At 39.1% G+C, this 19,267-nt stretch overlaps 1 protein-coding gene across 1 annotated transcript in view; it reads right to left on the bottom strand.

Annotated features, from left to right (window-relative positions):
• The window catches only part of LOC146306629 (chemokine-like protein TAFA-2), a 92,368-nt gene that overhangs the window by 13,624 nt on the left and 59,477 nt on the right, over nt 1–19,267 (bottom strand). Inside the window, exons 2-3 of the mRNA XM_084710894.1 lie at nt 17,274–17,377; nt 2,413–2,568 (exon numbers count right to left, since the gene is read on the bottom strand). Coding sequence (XP_084567020.1) covers nt 2,413–2,568; nt 17,274–17,376 — 259 coding nt within the window. The 5' untranslated portion in view covers nt 17,377. The remainder of the gene's footprint in view (nt 1–2,412; nt 2,569–17,273; nt 17,378–19,267) is intronic.

Here is a 19,267-nt window from a genome sequence, read left to right as displayed (position 1 = left end):
TTTATTAATTTTTAAATAGACTTTTAAAGTTAGAAAAGCAGTTGTCAGGAGATTTGGTGAAAATTACAAATTGGTACTTTCATTGTAAGATCATAGGATGCTGAGATGTGCGCGATTTAGTCAACTACATGATTAAATGTCACCACCCTCTCTAGTCCGTACCAAAAATACAATTTGGTTAAACTATTTATCAATATTTTATTCTTGCACAATACCAATTAACTTTTGTCTCTCCGATGTTATCCAGCCATCCGCCACTAGTCGGGGCTGTGGCCCCATTGAATGCAGACTGTAAAAGAATAAACTAATATATAACCACTCGTCTGGAGCAAAGTGTGACCACATTAGGCACAGACATGGACATTAACCTGCAGGCAGAGCAGCTGCTGCTGCTAGCACTACTAATGTGTAGCAGGCTAGCTTAACGTCAGCTCTGGGTCATTTACCCGCAGACACTGTGATCTTCTTCGGTCTGAAAAGTTGAAGCATTTAGTGAGTTGTTATGTTTTATAGGTAAATGTGTAATGTTTGTATTGCACAGCGTAAAGTGACATACAGTTCAGCAGCATTTAAACTATGATTTGGTGATTATAGACTGTGGCCAACAAGCCAAATTTCAGCAATTAGTGTCCTCAGTTCCCAAATGCCTACCGCGTGTTGTTAAAAGAAAAGCTCATGTATCACAGTGGTGAACATGACCCCGTCTCATCTTTTTTGGAACATTTTGCAGGCATCAAATTCAGACTGAGTGAATATTTACAAAAAACAATAAAGTTAATCAGTTGGGATTGTAATTCACTGGATCTGTCAAGCTCAGAGACAATTATTGATTGTCATTTTACAGGCAAATTGCCAAACTCTCTTTTTCCAGCCACTGCTATATGCAGATTTGTTCATTTTCTTACTCCTCTATGATAGTTAACAAAATATCTTTTGTGATTTGGATTGTTGGTCGGACAAAGCAAACAATTTAAAACCTGTGAACAACCCACACAGGAGTTTTAAGCAATCTGGCTGATTATACCTCTTCTCAGGACAGTGTGGGGGTGTACAGACAGACTGACATCTTCCCCGAGTCTCTTCTTAGCTTTGTTGCACCTGTTTGGGCGGAACATATTAAACCTTCATCATTCTTACTGGTTGATTGAGTTTTGTTACATGCTAAATTTCCATCAGAGCTCCAACCCACCTTCCACCTGAGCAGAGATCTAATCAGCTGGAATAACTGGAAACACCTGTGTGGGTGTTGAGACATTTTAAATATGTTAACTTGGGCTCTGGGAAATAGTGATGGGCATTATTCACTACACTTGATATTTTACAGAGGTACAAAAGACAAGAAGGACTTCTAAACATTATGACAAACATCCTGTCGATCAAAACAGAGAACTGTTGAACATACAGAGTTCTGTAAGTCTGAAAAATGATCAGAATCTTTATCATAGCTTTGGACTATTTGAGTATAATGCTGTAATTTGATATATTTTGTACTTTTAAGGCTATAATATGTAACATTTCTGCATGAACATGTCTAAAAATGCTAGATCTATGTTATACATTTTGCTGCTTAAGATATTTTCAAAAATGTTCAACCACAGGGAAATCTGTAATTATTTCAAGGTAACAATGCATTCCTGTGAGCCGTTGCAGACTAGTTGGTACAACTTCCATGAATGTCAGCAAACACAACTTAACGCAACATAGATAAAACTTTATTACTTCATCCATTAACATGATCTCAGCCTGAGTCATGTCAGATAGATTTTCATCAGCTATGGTGGTGTGCATAAGACTGACATGATACCATCATAAGAGTCTTAATGAATGTTTATGACTGTTGTCATTAAAAGTCATTTGTCAGTTATGCTGTGTTTAATGCAAAGTTAGGCCTAGGGTTAACAAACTATGTTGACCTCACATTACAAATAACACAATACACCGAATGACAACAGTAATTAACATTCATAAATACTCTTTCACTGTTAATGACAGGTGTCATGTCAGTCTTATGCACACCCCTTCAAAGTGTTGTCTTGTATCAGATGCAGTTATCGCCAGTCCCTTCTACATGTTGCATAAAAAGATCTTTGAGTTCATATTTAAGTAATAAAAATCTTTTTTTCCTTGTGAGGATTCGTGTATAATCCAACATGTAATTATGTAATTGCTTAATATTTCTAAAAACAACAAGCTGACATTTTATAAATGATCTGAAGCTACCTTACTTTTATTTTATGTTACTCCCTGACGGCGTCTTCTAGAGGAAATTACACTCCAGTGAGTAAGTGTGTGCTGAAACACCTATCGATGATCTCAGCAAAACTAATCCACAAGATTTGTGGAAAGGAACATCAGCAAAAAAAAAAAAAAAAGAAAAAAAGATATCCCATGAAATATTCAGCTGGAGCGTACCATCTACACATGACGGGGCAGCTCTGGTAGTGCCGGCCACTTGCCCGGGAAAGCAGGAGCACTTCACAGTTTGTGACCTCTCCTCGATTTTGTTCTTGTTGCAGCAGCGATGCAGCGCCACCACTTCGCAGGTGCCTGTCCGGACATGGTGCGCTGCTGGAGAAATGACAGTAAAGATGGAAAAATCAGAAAGCATTCATTCCAGCAGTGATGTAATAGTTATTACCCTCGTCTACACGCCCACACTGCTGGCCTTGGATCGAGTCCCTGACGAATATCTCTCTTGGGTCTCTATTGGCTGCTCTGTATCCCTCTCATCAAGAAAAAATTACCAAGGAGAGAAGACTACCAATTTCCTTAAAAGAGGCCTTTTATTACACAGGGTTCAATTTTCCTCTTTTCATATGCATATATTCTTTTTAAATTATCACTTAACCATTTTGTCTGAGTGGCCTGATGTTTTTGAGAGTGAATGCTGGTTTTCATTGTCTTTAAATATGACCATTTACTAGGTTAGAGATTAAAGGGGTATTACACTGATTTAATTTCCATTTCTGTGAAGGTGGGGCTCTGAAGAGACTGAAAAACAAGAAGAACAATAAGAACAATCTAAGCAGCAGAGGCAGAGATATCCTCACCCATATGGATCAAGTTGAACTTGTAAACTTTTTCACTCAAGCTATGCCTGCGTTTGATCCTTTTTGTGCCCAGATCTAAAAAGTGTGTATGGCTTTGCTCGCAGCCAATCACTGCAAGCATTCTTCAGTTTAATGTGACGTGTGATTGGCCCACTACTGCAGCAGCTACAACCCAGGCAGTCTGTGGTGTGGTGAGGTCGAGCACAGTGGATTTAGCAGTTCAGTGTGCTGAGATGCCATCAAATTAAAATTAAGTACTCTATTGGTATCAGTTTAACTTTAAGCATACTGGCCTTGTAATATTTTGAATGATACCCAGACCTGTTATATTCAGACTTTTGAGAGCTCCCCTCAGACAAAAGAAACTGTACAATTCATGAGAAAACAAATACATACTACGCTTTATTCATAGAATAGTTGGAGTGTCACTTTATTTAACACCGTTTAGTTCTAGCAGCAGCTTTAAGCAGTGTAGCTGAGGTTCCCAATCAGGACCTGGCATTGTAAACAGCATTAAGAACATGATCAGTGTGTTTGATGAAAAAAGGTACCTTTTAAATAAATAATAACTCAAGCATGAGATGGTAATGATTGGAACTGATACCTCTCCACATTTCCCACAACAAGCAGCAGCCTTTAAAAAAATTCAGATATGTGAAGAGGAAAGTGCAGCGCTGCAGTATTTGGAGCCAATTTCCAGATCACGCTCCATTGTCTGAATTATTTAGAGCCCGAGCTGCTCCATTCTCTTTTAATTGCATGTGACATTTTCTTGAGGTGTCCTTCTGCTGAGACACTCACTGCTGCTGTGGTAAACAGTAAATCTGAAATGACTGCGTGGAACTGGTCCTAACTGTCTGTACTGTAGCGGCTCGACTAACCCCAGTTAATTACGTTTTCTCTTCGGCCTGTTCTACTGGTGGACAGCAACACTTTCCAGCTGCTGTAACGAGCAACCACCGAGACTAACAGTGATGGAGTCAGCTGCTCTGCTGTGACTGAGTGATATTAAATCTGACAGAGATGTTCAGCAAGTGTTGAGCATCACAATACCTCTGGGGTTTACCTGTTACTTTTTATGTTTAGGACTCGGGAAAACAAAACACATTCAAATTAACTGTGAATCTAACATTCCTCGCACCGCGGTTTTTGTCCTCCTACAGTGTTTGTGTTACCGACTCTCTCTGACAGGACAGCATCAAACGCTGCACTGACAGTAGGAATATATACACTCTTAGAAATAAGGCTTCCAAATCTAAGGCTGAGGTTCTACCCCAAATCTTCCTTGTTTTCATCCAGAGAACCTCAAGAATTGTTGAAGTTTGGTAGATTTTTGTCAGAACCTTAGAAAATAAAAGTTGTGGATACAGCTTCCTCTGTAGAGCCTCTCAGAAGAGGTTCTAGGTGAAACGTTTCACAGATGGTTCCAGGTATAATATGTTATGTTGAGCTCTGGGTAGAACAGCCAAAGAACCCTTTATTAGGGTTGCAAATTTTGTGCATTGTACCTCCATAATAGTAGAAAATATTAACATTCGATTAATCATTAAAGATGTTCCAAAGCTAGAAGACCTTGGTGGGAGCAGTTTCATGTTCCGCAGTAGAATCTACCAGAACTATTGTCTTTTTTTTTTTTTTTTTTTTTTGGTACAAGAAATAATGTTTCTACATGAAACTGCTCTTGAGAAATCAGGTCATAAATTTTGAAAAGAGACACTGGTTTTGAATTTTTCAAATGTATTTGTAGCGCCACAAGCCGAGTTCCATTTAAACACGCTATATTGGAGAGAAGGCAAATATCTCTATGGCTGATATCTCTAAAACTTGCACCTAAATAATCTTGATGGATAAACAGCACTACTGTGCATGCCAGGGGAAAAAATGTGTACTTTTGATTTTGGGGTGAACTGTCCCTTTAACAGCGATTCATCAATTGCTGATTAATCATAAACATCCCTGCCCTTTGTGATTCTGAAAAAGCAAACAGCAGGTAGAAAAGTCCTACCCCGTCCCCGTCCTTTCTCATACATCAGAAATAAGGCAGGTAGTCGTCCAAAACTAGCCGAATGCTTACTCATTCTCTGCCCCAAACAAAGAAAAGATATGAAAGACAAACACACAGCAAGCCGAGCTGCTTTAGATGTGTGAGGAGTGCTGCCAGTGTCTCTCTAAAGGACATGCTTCACACTGAGAGGCTGTGGTTTGTCTGACTGGATTTGTAGTTCTACTTGGATGCCTACTCAGCTTCCCCCTGCCAGCAGATCCAGAGAAAAGCATTTCACTCGGGAATCAGTCGGTCCGAGCAGAGTCCGGCTTTAAACCTGCTGCGCCGCCGCTGTGTCAGAGAAGGTCCCTCCGGCACTGGACACACCGCCGCTGCTGCTGCGGTCGTGTTTTGTGCATTTGTGTCTTTCAAAGTTTTATACGATGAGCATGATGCCATGAAATCTAAATAGCAGGATTCAGGGGCTGTGACTCAAACTGGCTGCAACATCACTATTTTGATTCTGGCTGTGGGGACCTTTTTTGCATATTGTTTCCTTCTTTCTCTCTTTGTGTTTCCTGTTTGCATCGTAACTGTGGCCATCCAAAAAAAAAACAAAAAACACCAAAAATAAAAATATCCATGCATGAAAAATTAGAGAAGGACATGCAACTAAAAGGTAAAGTGGGACGTTTACTGTATTTTAAACTCTGATGACCCAGTTTCATTGTGACTACAAGTTTGCTATACTTATTTTGATAAAGTGCTTTTATTATTTTAGTAGTTTAAACTGAACCACGTATCTGAAAGTGTCCAACACATGATTCTCATATTTCAACACCATTTTTTTGTCCACCTCAAATAAGCAACATATCACCGTTTGTGCTCATTCACAAATAATAAGATAGTCTTTGTATTTGTCTGACAGATTCTTCGAGAAACGTGGCTCCATTGATTGCAGCGTTGGTCAGCCAGGTCGGTCGTTTGGTCCACCACTTTCATCCAGACTGAATCGACGCTGGTTCCCACACGATGAATCCTGCTGACTTTGGTGAGCTCCTGCCTTTTCCTCTAGAACCACTACCAAGCTGACTTTTGTGGTTTTGAGTGAAATGTCTCATTTATTAGACTGATTGCCTTGAAATTTGCGACACACTTTCATGTCTTTGGGAAGAAAAGCAGTAGGTGATATACAGTGTTGGGCAAGTTACTCAGGAAATGTAATTTATTGTAATTATAATTTATTTTTTACTTAACACTCCTTTAAAAAGTAATAATAGTACTTACTTGGCATCAAGAGTAATTAGCTACATTGTGTGTTATATTACTATATTACTTTTGTACCTTTTTGGCAGCAGGCTGGACCATAAAAATGAACAATCTGATTAATGGCGTGCAGGAAAATGTGTCTCCCCGGAGAAAGACAGGCTGTGTGCACCTTCACACACAGGACAGCATCATAATTCTTTGGTTATTTAATTGCATTCTGTCAAATGCAGTTTACATCAATACAACACACAATGAAGAGTTCACCTGGGAAGCTTGTGCTTCTCAACATCATTTAAAAGGTAATATAGCCTTCAGAGGCAGGTACAGGTCTCTAAATTGGAGAAAATAATACATTCGGGTGTGTGGCAGGTGGATGTTTTATGCAGACATGCAGACTCAGATGAACTCTGAATACTAACATATTCAAATTGCAAAACGCAGTGATGCAGCAACTGTAACATAATTACTCTTTTAAAAATTGTAATCCCTTACAGTACTCATTACTGAAAAGCGTAATAATATTACAGTAAGTTATTGAGTGTGTTACTGCCTAACACTGGAGATATGAAGGGGGATACCATCCACCTTGTAAGCAAAGTGAGTGAAATACAACCTGCCCTTGTTTTTCCATCCCCTCGTAGCAGAAACAGTGTCGCGGCAGATGAGTTGTTTAGTTGAATGTGTTAGTCTGTTCTGCCTGTGTCATCGATTCTTTATCTGACTGAGCTTTGTGCAAGTTAGAACCTATGGCCCTGACCATGGCTCTGAAATATTAGCAGCCACACTGCGCTGTATATTAATTAATCAATGCCGCTGTCCACTGTGATCTGTATATTTAATAATTCAAGCTCTCTGACGCTGTCAAATTCCTTTGACTTGATTTAAAAAAGCAGTATTGTCTCAGATAAATATTTGACAAATAAAACAAACATTTTGCATCATGGGTATGGGAAAAAAAAAGCTTGGCCCTAATGGATAATTTACTACAGTTTTGTTTTGACACGATTAAACAGTTTTAGAATAAAAAGGAAAAGGGGAATTTGCCTTTGCAAAGAATTTGATGCAGCACCTCCAGTTAAAATCAAAAGCCCTCAGGCATGTTACACTGCTTTGCCTGCAGACAAAAGGCAGAAATTTTAAAGAGGTACTTCCAGAAAATAACAAGGGAACAAAAGAATAAAATAAAATTTGTCATGTCTCTTTTAATTATTATGTTTCTTGCAGCAAGAGACCAACATAGTTTTGGCAAACAACAGGAGAGCAGACTAAAACAAAATCTCTTGCAGATCGATTGAGCAGCCAGGTGCTTTTAATGCTCCCATCACGTCTCGCAACGAGGACATCACACACGTTGAGGTGGACACTTTCCCCTAAATTCCCTCAACACAGGTCTGCTGCAGCTCTGCTAATCCTTTAGTAAAAGTTCTCCTGAGTGGAAAGGCCTGATGGTTCTCCTATGATGACGCTCATCAACAGATTGTGTTTGAAAAATGAAGACACACTGTTTGCATCAGATGTGTGAGCTTTCAAAACCCACACCCAGCGAGCCAAAGCATCAATCATCCCGCCAAGAAAAGAAACCTGTTAAAAAATATATTGCTACCTTCTCATGATTAATCAGAGCAAGTGATAACACAGTGTTGCCACATAAACACAAGAAAGAATCAACCTGGGCTGCAACTAATGATGATCTTCATTGTTGATTGATCTGTTGATTATTTTCTTGATTAATCGATTAGTTTTTTGGTCCATAAAATGGTGAAAAATGTTGATCATTGTTTTCCCAAGCCCAAGATGACATCCTCAAATGTCTTTTTGTCCACAGTCCAATTTGTGTAGCACATTTCAACAAGAATGGAATTCAAAGTGCTTTACATAAAACATAAAAGGCATCAAGACAAACATTTAAAAAGAACACAAGGCCACAATACAATTAAAAGGTTAAAAATAGAATAAAAATAAGAAAACAGGAAAGTAAAGGCTACAGTGCAGATATTAATCAGAAGCCTCAGATGTGGTTTGATGAAAGGCAACAACAAATAGAAAAGTTTTCAGCCTTGATTTAAAAGAACTGATTGGCAGCAAACCTCCTGTTTCTGGGAGTTTTGATCCAGAGATGTGATGAATAAAAAACTGAATGCTGTCTCTTCACTTTGGGGACAGAAAGTTGTCATGTCCCAGACGATCAGAGACGACATCAAAAAACTAATTCACAATTAATTGATTGTTAAAATAGTTGGCAGATAATTTAATCATTGATTAATAACCAATAAAACAATTGCAGCTTTAGAATCAACTTACAGTAAGCCTCAGCACCCTGATGTTCTTTTAAAGACAAAATCTTTAAAAAGTAATAGAGTGAGTGCTTATGTTGCAGTGTATGACTTGCTGTAAGTGCAATATTTTTGCACAGACAAATCAATATGAAACATTATTACTTTATCAGACAAAGTAGTCCAAAATATAGACATCCTCTAAACTTTTACTTTAAAAGTTTTGTGGCCTCATTTTAGCCTCGATCAATGAACAGCGAAGCTGTCTTTTAAATTCCTAATCACCATAATATAAAATGTGTAAAAACATGTTTTGACTGCATTAAAATAGACAATTAATATGTAAGACCATGTTATATCTGCTATTTGTGGACAAGGTGTAGGTCAAATGATTTCTTGACTAGGTGCTGTGCTGTGTGACATGATTGCATAACTTCATTCTGTTTCATGACAAAACCCTAATTTCAAGATACATACGTTAGATCTCGTAAAAAAATAAGAACTGAAGAACTGAGGCCTGACTCTGAGAAAAGAAAAGAGAAGAATGCTGGATGTATCGTCCTCCTTTATAAATCATCCTCTCTACCATATATTGCTCTTCTTCCTGCCCTGTGCTCTTATCTTCAAGTTTAAAAAATCTTTTTACTTCTGTCCCCGGCTCTCATTTCTTTTCCTAGCACCTTTTTTTTATCACATAGTCATGATGTAATCCCAGGTGCTGTGACTGTGACCTGCACACTTTCTACCAAGTGTGTAGGTTTGTGTGTGGCCAGAAGGGATTTGTGTCTACCAGTATTTTGGGAGGACAGAATCTTCCCGACCAATATTTGAGCAAACTCGTTGACATTATCTTTTTAGGGAATTCATATTAGATCACTTCAATGTGCCCTTCCAGAGGCTACAGCTCCAGGATGACTGATCTAGGCACACTGTGCTATCATTTGATTGGCTGAAAGTGAGGGGGTCTTGAAGGCTCACATCACGTGCAAATTTGATATTTGAAATATCAGCTGCCAGACACAGAGGATGCAAGAGCTGATCAGTGTGCTGACAACTGTAACTTGTCAGGGCTGTCAGTCCATACCTCAATCATGAGCCAAAATATTGTCTTTCAGGGGCCTCCCTCTCCACTATTGGCTGCACTGCACAGCAGACATGATGTAATTTTCTCTATAGCAGAACAATGGACAGCGCTGCTGTTGTTTCAGGACCTTGGACAGCACAGAGACAGAGAACTGCAAACCGCAAACAGAAATTCACCTTTTTACTCTCAGGGTGAGAGGCAAATACCACTCCCTCGCTCTTTAAATATGAAGCAAAGCCAACAAAACTTATCTAAGCTTAGCTTAAAAACTGAAAAGATAAGTACAATAATAAGTTAAATATACATTTATTGGCACAGCACTTATCGATACCAGCGTTAAAAAAGTGCTTCACATATAAAACACAACAATAAATACACAATAATGTATGAATAAACAGACAAGCATAACTAATAGATGGTGATAGGTAATTATAAGAATAGATGGTTAAAGAGCAAGCCTGACTCTGTTCAAAGGTCACAAAATCCACCTACTAGAGCCTCTTAAGCTGGAATCTAGTGGTGAACTTTCAGATAGCAAACACAAAGCAAATCATTCTCCTCTTTCAAATTCATGTCTACGAAAAATATGAAAGGCAGAATCTAAGGCCTGTGTTTGGTTTGTCCAATCCTGGCTACTGTAGAAACATGGCGATGCAACATGGTGGCCTCTGCTTCCTCTGTCTCATTCTGAAGTAATGAAAACACAACAGTTCAATTTTAAGGTAATTATACACTAAAAAAACATATGTTTGAATATCATATTCAATTTCTGTCATATTCTGTCAATAAATACCCATACATTTTATACACTGGACCTTTAATCTGTACAAAAACCAAATTGTATGCAAAGAGTTCAGAATCACGAGCCAAAGAACAGTCCAGCACATAACCTCTTGTGAAACCACAGCATATTGTTTCAGTTAAGTCAAATTAATTCAGGATCAGATCCTGAGAACTTCTATAACATGAACACTTGATGATGTCTATCAGACGGCATCATGTGTTTACCAGCCGTTTGTACCGTTGAGTGAATCCTTTGAACTGGAGGTGCTTTCATCGAGAAGTGATGGGCCACTTCTGTCTGTGCAGCACTGAAATTAGTCTGCTTGAGAAGCTTTTGTACGTTGCTCTCTGGAGACAGAAGAAACTGCAAGTGATGCATACTTTGTATGATTCATGATGCTGTTGTGAATGATAATGTAATCATTGCTTTGCTTTATACGCAGCTGTGTGTCTGCAGCCAGAAACACCACCTCTCATAAGGAGAAATGATCGACAATGAGTGTAAATCCCTCTGTATAAACCTACATAATGAGGTGTAGAGCTGCTGTGTTAATTGTGATGAACAGATTTCCCCCTCAAACTATTTGTTAGTTTGTTAGTAGCTGTTCAACAGATGACAGACGAGGAAATGCTTCAGTCAAAGCGTGATTACAAATCCGATTCAGAGAACAAACTCGATGCAACTGTAAACACTGAGCGTGTGGATTGATTGTTCTGTTTAACATGGGGATCCTGTAGTGTCTCCGGCTGTTACTTACTGCTCTCTCAAGGGTGCGAGCAGTGTTTTCCTTTCTTGGCAAAACGCTTCTCATGCATCATATAAGTCATTTTTATTACAAAGTGCAGAAAGTTTCAGCTGCAGAGTAGGCAGTAATCTTTGACACGTAAGACAGATGTCGAGGTCATGCGTTGATGCAACCTTTCCAATAGTAAGGAAAGCACCTCGACCACCTGAGCGCTGCTAGTGTCTGAAAATACTGACGACAAACCATCAAATATCTTTCATTCCACTCAAGTTCAAGACCCCCCTCAGCAACCTGTGTGCTTTGATTCTTGCTAAGTGGTTTTCCATTGTGGATGCTGAAGGCTGTAATGTGTCTGCAGGGATCATGCTAGCATAACTTGAAGGCTGGAATTTAAAAGTCAGGTGGAGATGTATCCCTGACATTTTTCTGATGATGTAACATCTCAATCTATGTTGATTTTTAAATTTATATTTTTAATGTCGCCTCATTCACTGAGGATTAACTCTTACATGTCTGTAAAAGATAGTATCTTTACATGTCAAAATACACTTGGCAACCTGTTGACTCTCAGTGAATTTTTGTGCATCCATTTCTTAAACTGTTTGTTTTTTGTCTTTTCATTTTACTAATCTTCCTTCCCCAACCAGAATAGCAATTTCCTGCCCGTTGCTTAACACCAATAATGTGTAGAGCCTGATCAATATGGGATTTTTTTTGGGGGGGGGAAGGGAAAATAGATCAAATAAAATAAAACAAATAGAAATAGAATATTATACATTTTATTTGACATGTTAAATAATTTAACATACTCATCAAAGTCAAAGAAGACTGAGAAAATAAAGAATAGATTAAATAAAAAAATGAATCTAAATCACCAGAAGCATCATTTTCTGCATTATATGCTCTGGGGGAAAAAACAGTTGTCTAGTTTTCATCATAATTGAAAGCAACACTTCAAAGTCAACACAGTGTTTAGCGTGAGTATGAGATTTATCCACTTCTTTGATAGCTAGCTGCTAGATGAGAATAGCACTGATGGACAGCGAGAGTCTAAGTGTTGTTCACATGTATCCATGGCAACTAGCGTTTCATCCAAAATAGCCTTTCAGTGGTAATAGCCCTAATGGCCAGAACACTTCTTGACTTCTTCGTCTGTGGTGCCGGTAATTTGAAAGCAGAATTTAAAGATGTAAATGTCAGTTGTCAGGTCATAAATCCAAAGATCTGTTGATATTTACAAATCAATACTTGATTCCTAGATGGATGGATATTGAAAGTCAAATTGAATCTTGGATTTGAAGAATTGTGACATCTATGATGGCACCGCTGTTGCTTTCTGTGCTGTGATCTCAGAATCGATAAAATGGTAACCGCCTTGAGTGTCACCACGTTTCCTGTTAGCATCACGCAAATCTATGAATTCTCTGTAGGCTCTTTAGTAGAATCCGCCGATAGCACGCAAAGTACATACTGTAGGTGAGTATGTGAACAATACTGCTGACGTTGCAACCAGTTTTCTACTCGATTGCATGGTTATAAAGGAAGTATATCTCCAGCTTAGTGTTAACAGTTCATATGCAAAACATGCAAATGAATTTAAATACTTTTATTTTCTTCATACCTTTCTTACTTCTGAGATATCATCATGATACAACTTACAAATGTGTTCATAGATTTTTGTAGATTTATTATATAAACAAAACAGGCACCTTTTGGAGGTGACTAAATACTCTTACTTCCATTAAACATCAACACATTCAGTTCGGATGCCTTGCATAAACAGTAAGAAGGCTAACAAAACAACAAGGAAAGGAAAAACAAGTTAAATTCAAAGGGGGCATGTACAAGCACAGAAAGTAGGTAACAAAGGATCGATTACAATAGATGCTAATGAAAATAAATCAGATGTCTGTAGAACTTGTGAGGTGAGCCGGCCAGGGACTGAATCCTGTCTGACTCCTCCCTCTGCTCTGCCTGCCTTCTGGTCAATAAAGGACACGCACAAAGGCAAACAGAGTGACCGCTGACACTTTTTAAGTTTGTCTTGTAAACAGCCACGGTAGAAAAGGACAGACTCCTCTTTGCACTATCACTGTGTGACAAGAGAGAGCAAAGGCAAACCTTCTTTCTTCAAATATCAGAGAGGAAAATAAACTGAATTTACATAACTGTCAGAGAGCAGAAAAGCATGTTTGATGGTGCAAATGTGATCCCGTCTTTGCTGACACGAACCGGATATTTCAAGAAGTGAAAGCTCATATGTGCATTAGTAAATCAACTTGCCTGCTCGCTGAAATGAACTAAATTTGCCCTGCTTGTCAGAGAGTAGGCTTAGTTCTCGTCTCCTTCTTGTGTTCTCCGGGAAGAAATACATTTTCTCTATTTTGGACGTGTTCTGGGCTCATTTCATCCCTTGAATGATAACAGGTTTACAGCAACAGAAATAACACCCAGGGGAAATTAGGGGGCTGTGGTGGCTATCAGAGAGAAATTGAATGCGTGCGAGATTATTCTGATCCACTTCCTGCAAAAATGATGAGCGCCTTGAGTGGGGATCTCTGCCAATCAAAGGCACGCACATCAAAGCGCCGCGCTCCCATCTAATTGGTCGACAAAGAGAGGCAAAGTATGTGTGATTCGTATCATGCTCGCAAATGGACATCCTGTCCAGCAGCATCACTGCCTGCACACCACCAATTACCTGAGGCTGTGTATTGTCAGTGGGACTCCCGGTGATGAAACATGTGGGTCGGCCTCTACTTGTAATGTTGCTGAGTCGCCATAATTGATCTCCCTGGGTTTTACTAGTGACGACTCGACAACACTTTTAATGAGGCAAGGGGAGACAAGTTTGACTCATACCTCCGAAATAGCTGTTTCAATCCAATTACTCCCCCATTCACTACTGTGACATTTTATTTGTAGTGAGAAATTCTTTTCCAAACACCTCACAATAGAAGTGGCAGCTGCTGTGGCAGCGCTCCCTTGATGTGTGTGTGTCCTGCGCCTCTGCTTGCACCGGTGTGGCAGGTCACTCTGTTTTTGATGGAGAGCTGTGGGTTCGCGCCACGAGCGAATCAAACAAGCCTCCGCAAGTTCAGCTGCGTCCCACAGAGCTGTGTGAACAGACGGATGGAGACTCAACAAGCTTGTGAACAGAGGAAAGTTGTTTGTCTTGAAGTGGAGGAAAACTTTGGCCTATTTGGGCCATCCAATCTCGAGACCCATTGGCTATATTTCTTTCTATTTATTTGAAATTTGGAACAGGACATTGAACAATAATAACCACGTTAACACCAGTCTTGGCAGTTAATAGGATAGGAAGGCAGTTCATCCTCATTTGTACCAAGGTCACAGTGACCTTGACGTTTGACCACGACAATCTAATCGCTTCATTCCTTAGTCCAAGTTGTCATCTGTACTAAGTTTGAAGAAATTCCCTCCAAGCGTTCTTGAGATACCGCGTTCACAAAAACAGCATGACCTGAAAACACAACGCCTCCGGCCACTGCTGTCACGGGCGTTGAGCCATAAAAAGGGCTTTTTAAGGTTTTTCAAAAATTGTGAATCACAGAGGTCTGTCAGCACACAGTCATGAATGTGTACCAAAAATGAGACCCAGTAGTATTTGAGATTAGGTGTGGACAAGCTGCAGGTCTGTTGATCACGCACACACACACACAAGTGATCAAATGATTCCCGCCTGGTGTATAATAATGGCTAATAAAACCTCAGCTACAGCAACAGCAGCCAAAAACAATAGCGAAGAATGACAACAGGGCTTTATTCTTTTTGGCCTAACATCTTATTTTGTTTATTATTTCCTTATGGCTTTCTGATCAGTTTATTTCAAAGTATTTTATTTACTACTTTTATATGCAGTATAGCAATGATGCTGCTGAAATAAAACCCAGAGAGACTGACATGTGATGTGCATTGATGCTGGAAACATCAATCATGACATACAGTCTCTAGAAGTGTCTGATTCAACTTTATCTCATTGTCTAGTGATAAAAAAAAAAAGCAAACAAAACCGCAAAATCGCACTGCTTATAACTTTCAATGCTCTTTGTCTGTCATCAGATTTCTGCTACCTCCTTGTTTTCCTTGTTCTATGAACAGCGGTTCACTTGGTAGGACTCCTGTCATTCAAAGCTTTCCGGCTCCTTATATCTACTGGAATAAACATGTCAAAGGGGAACTCATATTCTACACATCAGTATCAGTTTACTCGTCATAGAGCGTATGACTCAGCCTGTGAAAGAAGTTGTTTGGTGTCTTCTCTAAGGAGCTTTTTTCAAGTCTAAGAAAATAACCCTTGATGACGCCAGTAGGCCTCTTTCAGCTTTGGCTTGCAGAATAAGTTTTAATTTGTAGAGTAAGCTTGTGTTAAAAATGCTGTGTGGAGATGTAGCCATTTATTAGGCAGTGAGGAACTACAAATAACACATGATACTATGACTCTGTCATGACAACACAGTTTGTGCTGCCATAGTGATGCTGAATCCCACTACACTGACGCAATAAAGCACTATGTATGAGTCTTTATGTGTTCATGTATGTAGTGATGGAGTGTATGTTCTGTACAATGTAACTATGACCTGGTGGCCTCAATAATGCACACTTTGAGGAAATTTCCCTTTTGAGGACAATAAAAACAAATCTATCTATTGAGTTGCATTATGGGATATGTAGGATGCAAGATTTCAGAATTTGACTCACACTGGGGACTTCAAGTCAGCACATCTCGGGCTCTGCTGCATCAATTTTGACCAGTCTGTTGTAATGTGATTCCCTTAACATCATTGAAGTGCAAATACCTATATAAAAACAATTCTTTAAAATGTTTGGACTGATGGAAAGCTCCTAATTCATTTTTAATTTAATTTTTAAAACTGCTGCTTGCTACACAGGGGCTCTGATAAAAGTAATTAGGAGGGGAAAAAAAGACATGGCAGGCTTTATCAAAAGTCTAAACCCATTGATTGTTGAATCCGTTCCCTACCCCATCTGTGGTGCTTAGCTTCAGGATCACTTGTTTCAAGTGAAGATGTGTGTTAATCTTTAAAACAAGTCACATATATGCTTTAATTAAAAAAAAAAAAATCTTTGTAATTTACTACAACAGCTGGGCACCGTATATTTTAGCAGATGTTCTCAAACAGGATTAAATAATGCATTTGTTGGGGACTAATTTCAGTTGTGGATTAATACACATTAATACACATTAGTACACACAGTGTGTGTTGGATTAATCCAAAATAAAGTATGGAGTGTGTGTTCATAGTAATGAAGTAATATGTCAGCGAGTACAACTGTGAGATTCGTTGTTGTGACTTTCTTTCTTTTTTTTTTGAACAACACTGCAGCTCCTTGGTGCAGAGGAATAACTTTTGTTACAACAGTTGTTGGTCAATATTAAAAAGAAAATACAGAATACAATCAGCCTTATCCTGTAATATTATGAAAGTAATTTCACATTATCAAACATCAGCACAAAATACAAGATTTTGTATAAATATGAAGCTTGTTTTGCTGTAAGTCTTATCACTCATTCTGATAGAAAATCTCAATATAACACATAAACCAAGCTGTTCACACTGTAAGCCAGGCAGGGAGGTCTGTCACACGTTATGCTAATAATGCTTCTCAACCAATGACTAACAATACAATAGCTTTTGAAACTCGTTAAGTGGTATCTGGAAGATATTTATGTTCTGAAGATGGTGTGGCAAGTAGCACAAATTGCATAAATACAGAAGCAGGAGATGACAGTTATAACCTTTTGTTAGTTTGCCTCATTTGTTCCCAATAGAAACAAGTGTTTAATCAGGTATACATACAGAGAGTTGTTTTGAGAAGTTACAGCAATAGGACAGAAAAAGATTCTTATAGTTTGGGTTATTTAAAGTGTGGTTGTAGGACATATTTATTGATAGTCAGTAGTTAAAGGTCATAATAACTCCCCCATTGTAGAGAAGCAGAGAGGAGTACCAGCATGGAAACAAGCAGTGAGCTGCTGTGAATTTTCCCTTCAAAAACAATGGCCATGAAAAAAGGAAGGTTTAGTTTGCTTGTACTCACCTGTAGTTGCTTCCATTGGTACAGTCATCTCCCAGACACTGATCACAAGCACCATTACAAGTAGAGCCCCTTTACTTCCGATCTGCGTGTATCGTTCACTCATCCTGGGAGAAAGGAAGATGAGTGTTACCATGAGCAGGTAATTTATTACAGTGTTAGTTTCAGCCTATTTCAGGTCAACAAATAGCATTCTTATCATTGGAACAGCATCAAACAAGGGATATGCATTTTAACACCAGATTTGGTTTATTTTACCAACACACATCCCTATTAGGCTCCTCTCTGTCATTTCACAGTGTGAGCCCTTCCGTTGGATTTAAAGGCTTTCTTGCTCACAACAGAAAGAGGGTGCTGTTCCACACAGTAGCTTAGCTTGTCTGAATGCATATTTGCTCTTATCAAGAGGAGATACAGGCTCTTATCCGTCGTCTTGCTTTTCAAAACAAACTACAGCTGTGAATGTGCCCTAGATCACCGTCTCCAAATCCTCTCACTCTCTCTCCCCTGCACCTCCACCCCTCTCTCCCCCCCAGCAGAAGGCTCTTACAGCGGGAACATGAACAGAAGGTGAAGACCCTCCGCTGCCCCAACAGACTTCGATAAGTCTCTTTAGGCTCCATGGCGGAGTGGAAGAGCGCGAGCGGGCCGCAGTGGCTAATCCATCCCCCTCCACAGTACCTTTCCCTCTGCACTGCCTCTCCCTAATGAAGTGCAGCGAAGCCGAGGCCACACTGCATAAGCCATCTGGCACAGTGTGTTAGCATTGACAGACAACGATCAGATTTCAAACGGGGATGCAGCAGCGGTACGGTAATTACTGGAAGAAGCATGGTATCGTATGGCGTGAGCATACAATGTTACAAGCTGCGTTTACGCCTTATTTACCTCCTCACGTCTCTTATCTGCCTGCTTCATTGACATATAGATTGGCTAAACCTCATTGGGGTTCTCAGATTATTTGTGTAATTAAGTTTATTTTGGCAGTGCGAACATGACCTTTTGCACAGATTTTTTTTCATACCTCCCAGCGTCACAAAGGAATTAGAATCGAGCGATGTGTCAAAATAGCACAGACAGGACTTGCATGTTTAGTGTGACCTCTAAAATTATAAATGTCTATCACCCAGACATGCAGGATAACACACACAGGAGAAACAATTTTCAAATGCACTGTGTGCACACATATAAAAACACCTCACAAGCAGTTGGAGGTGTTGTCTTGAAACTTTTCTGAAATTATGCAGATGAAGAAAGACAGACTGATATTCACTGGACTCGCTTGCATCTCCTAAGTATAAAAATTCAAATGCATTCAATGTCTACATTTATTTAAAATTTACTTACATTTATATTTTGAAGAAGGAGAAAAAGTTGGAGCGAGAATGGGAGATGGAGACCTTCTATTATAGTTCATTTAGGAAATATGGACAGCTTGAAACCATATTGGACAGGGCTTAAAGATGAATTGTTTTTGTAGCTAAATAGCAATTTGGAACAGTGCAATTTTCAGATCCCCAATTTTAACAATAAAAGTCACATCATTAACAGTGTCTTAATAAGCTAGAGCATTTGGAAGTCAAACTAGTAGGCTAACTAAATACAGTATACTGAATTTAGAAACCGTACTGGATTGGGCTTAAAGATGAATTGGTTTTATAGCTAACTTTAACTACAAAATTCACATAATCAACACTGTCTCAAAGTTTTAGCATGTTGAAGTTAGGCTAGTAAGCAAAACTTTGATGCTATCAGCTTTTGACATCTCAACAGTCATCTGTTTATTCCGCAAGTTGGCAAAGCAACAAAAGTAAATCTTGATTTATGAAGGATTTAGGCGATCGTCTCACATCAATTTCAAACAGATACCTAGCATGTAGCTTAGCAACTGTCAAATGTAAAAGACAGACCGCTGGTGAACGTTCGTCTGAATCTCCCAGTTAAACTTTTAAGCTCCTCATATCATTGGTAAAGCCTCTGAATTCAGGTTTTAGGAC

This window comes from Lutjanus erythropterus, chromosome 22 (assembly GCF_056507025.1).
Source record: "Lutjanus erythropterus isolate fLutEry1 chromosome 22, fLutEry1.hap2, whole genome shotgun sequence".
NCBI classification, from domain to species: Eukaryota; Metazoa; Chordata; class Actinopteri; order Lutjaniformes; family Lutjanidae; genus Lutjanus; species Lutjanus erythropterus.
The sequence above is the reverse complement of the archived record's forward strand: the minus strand, read 5'-3'. Positions and strand labels throughout refer to the sequence as shown.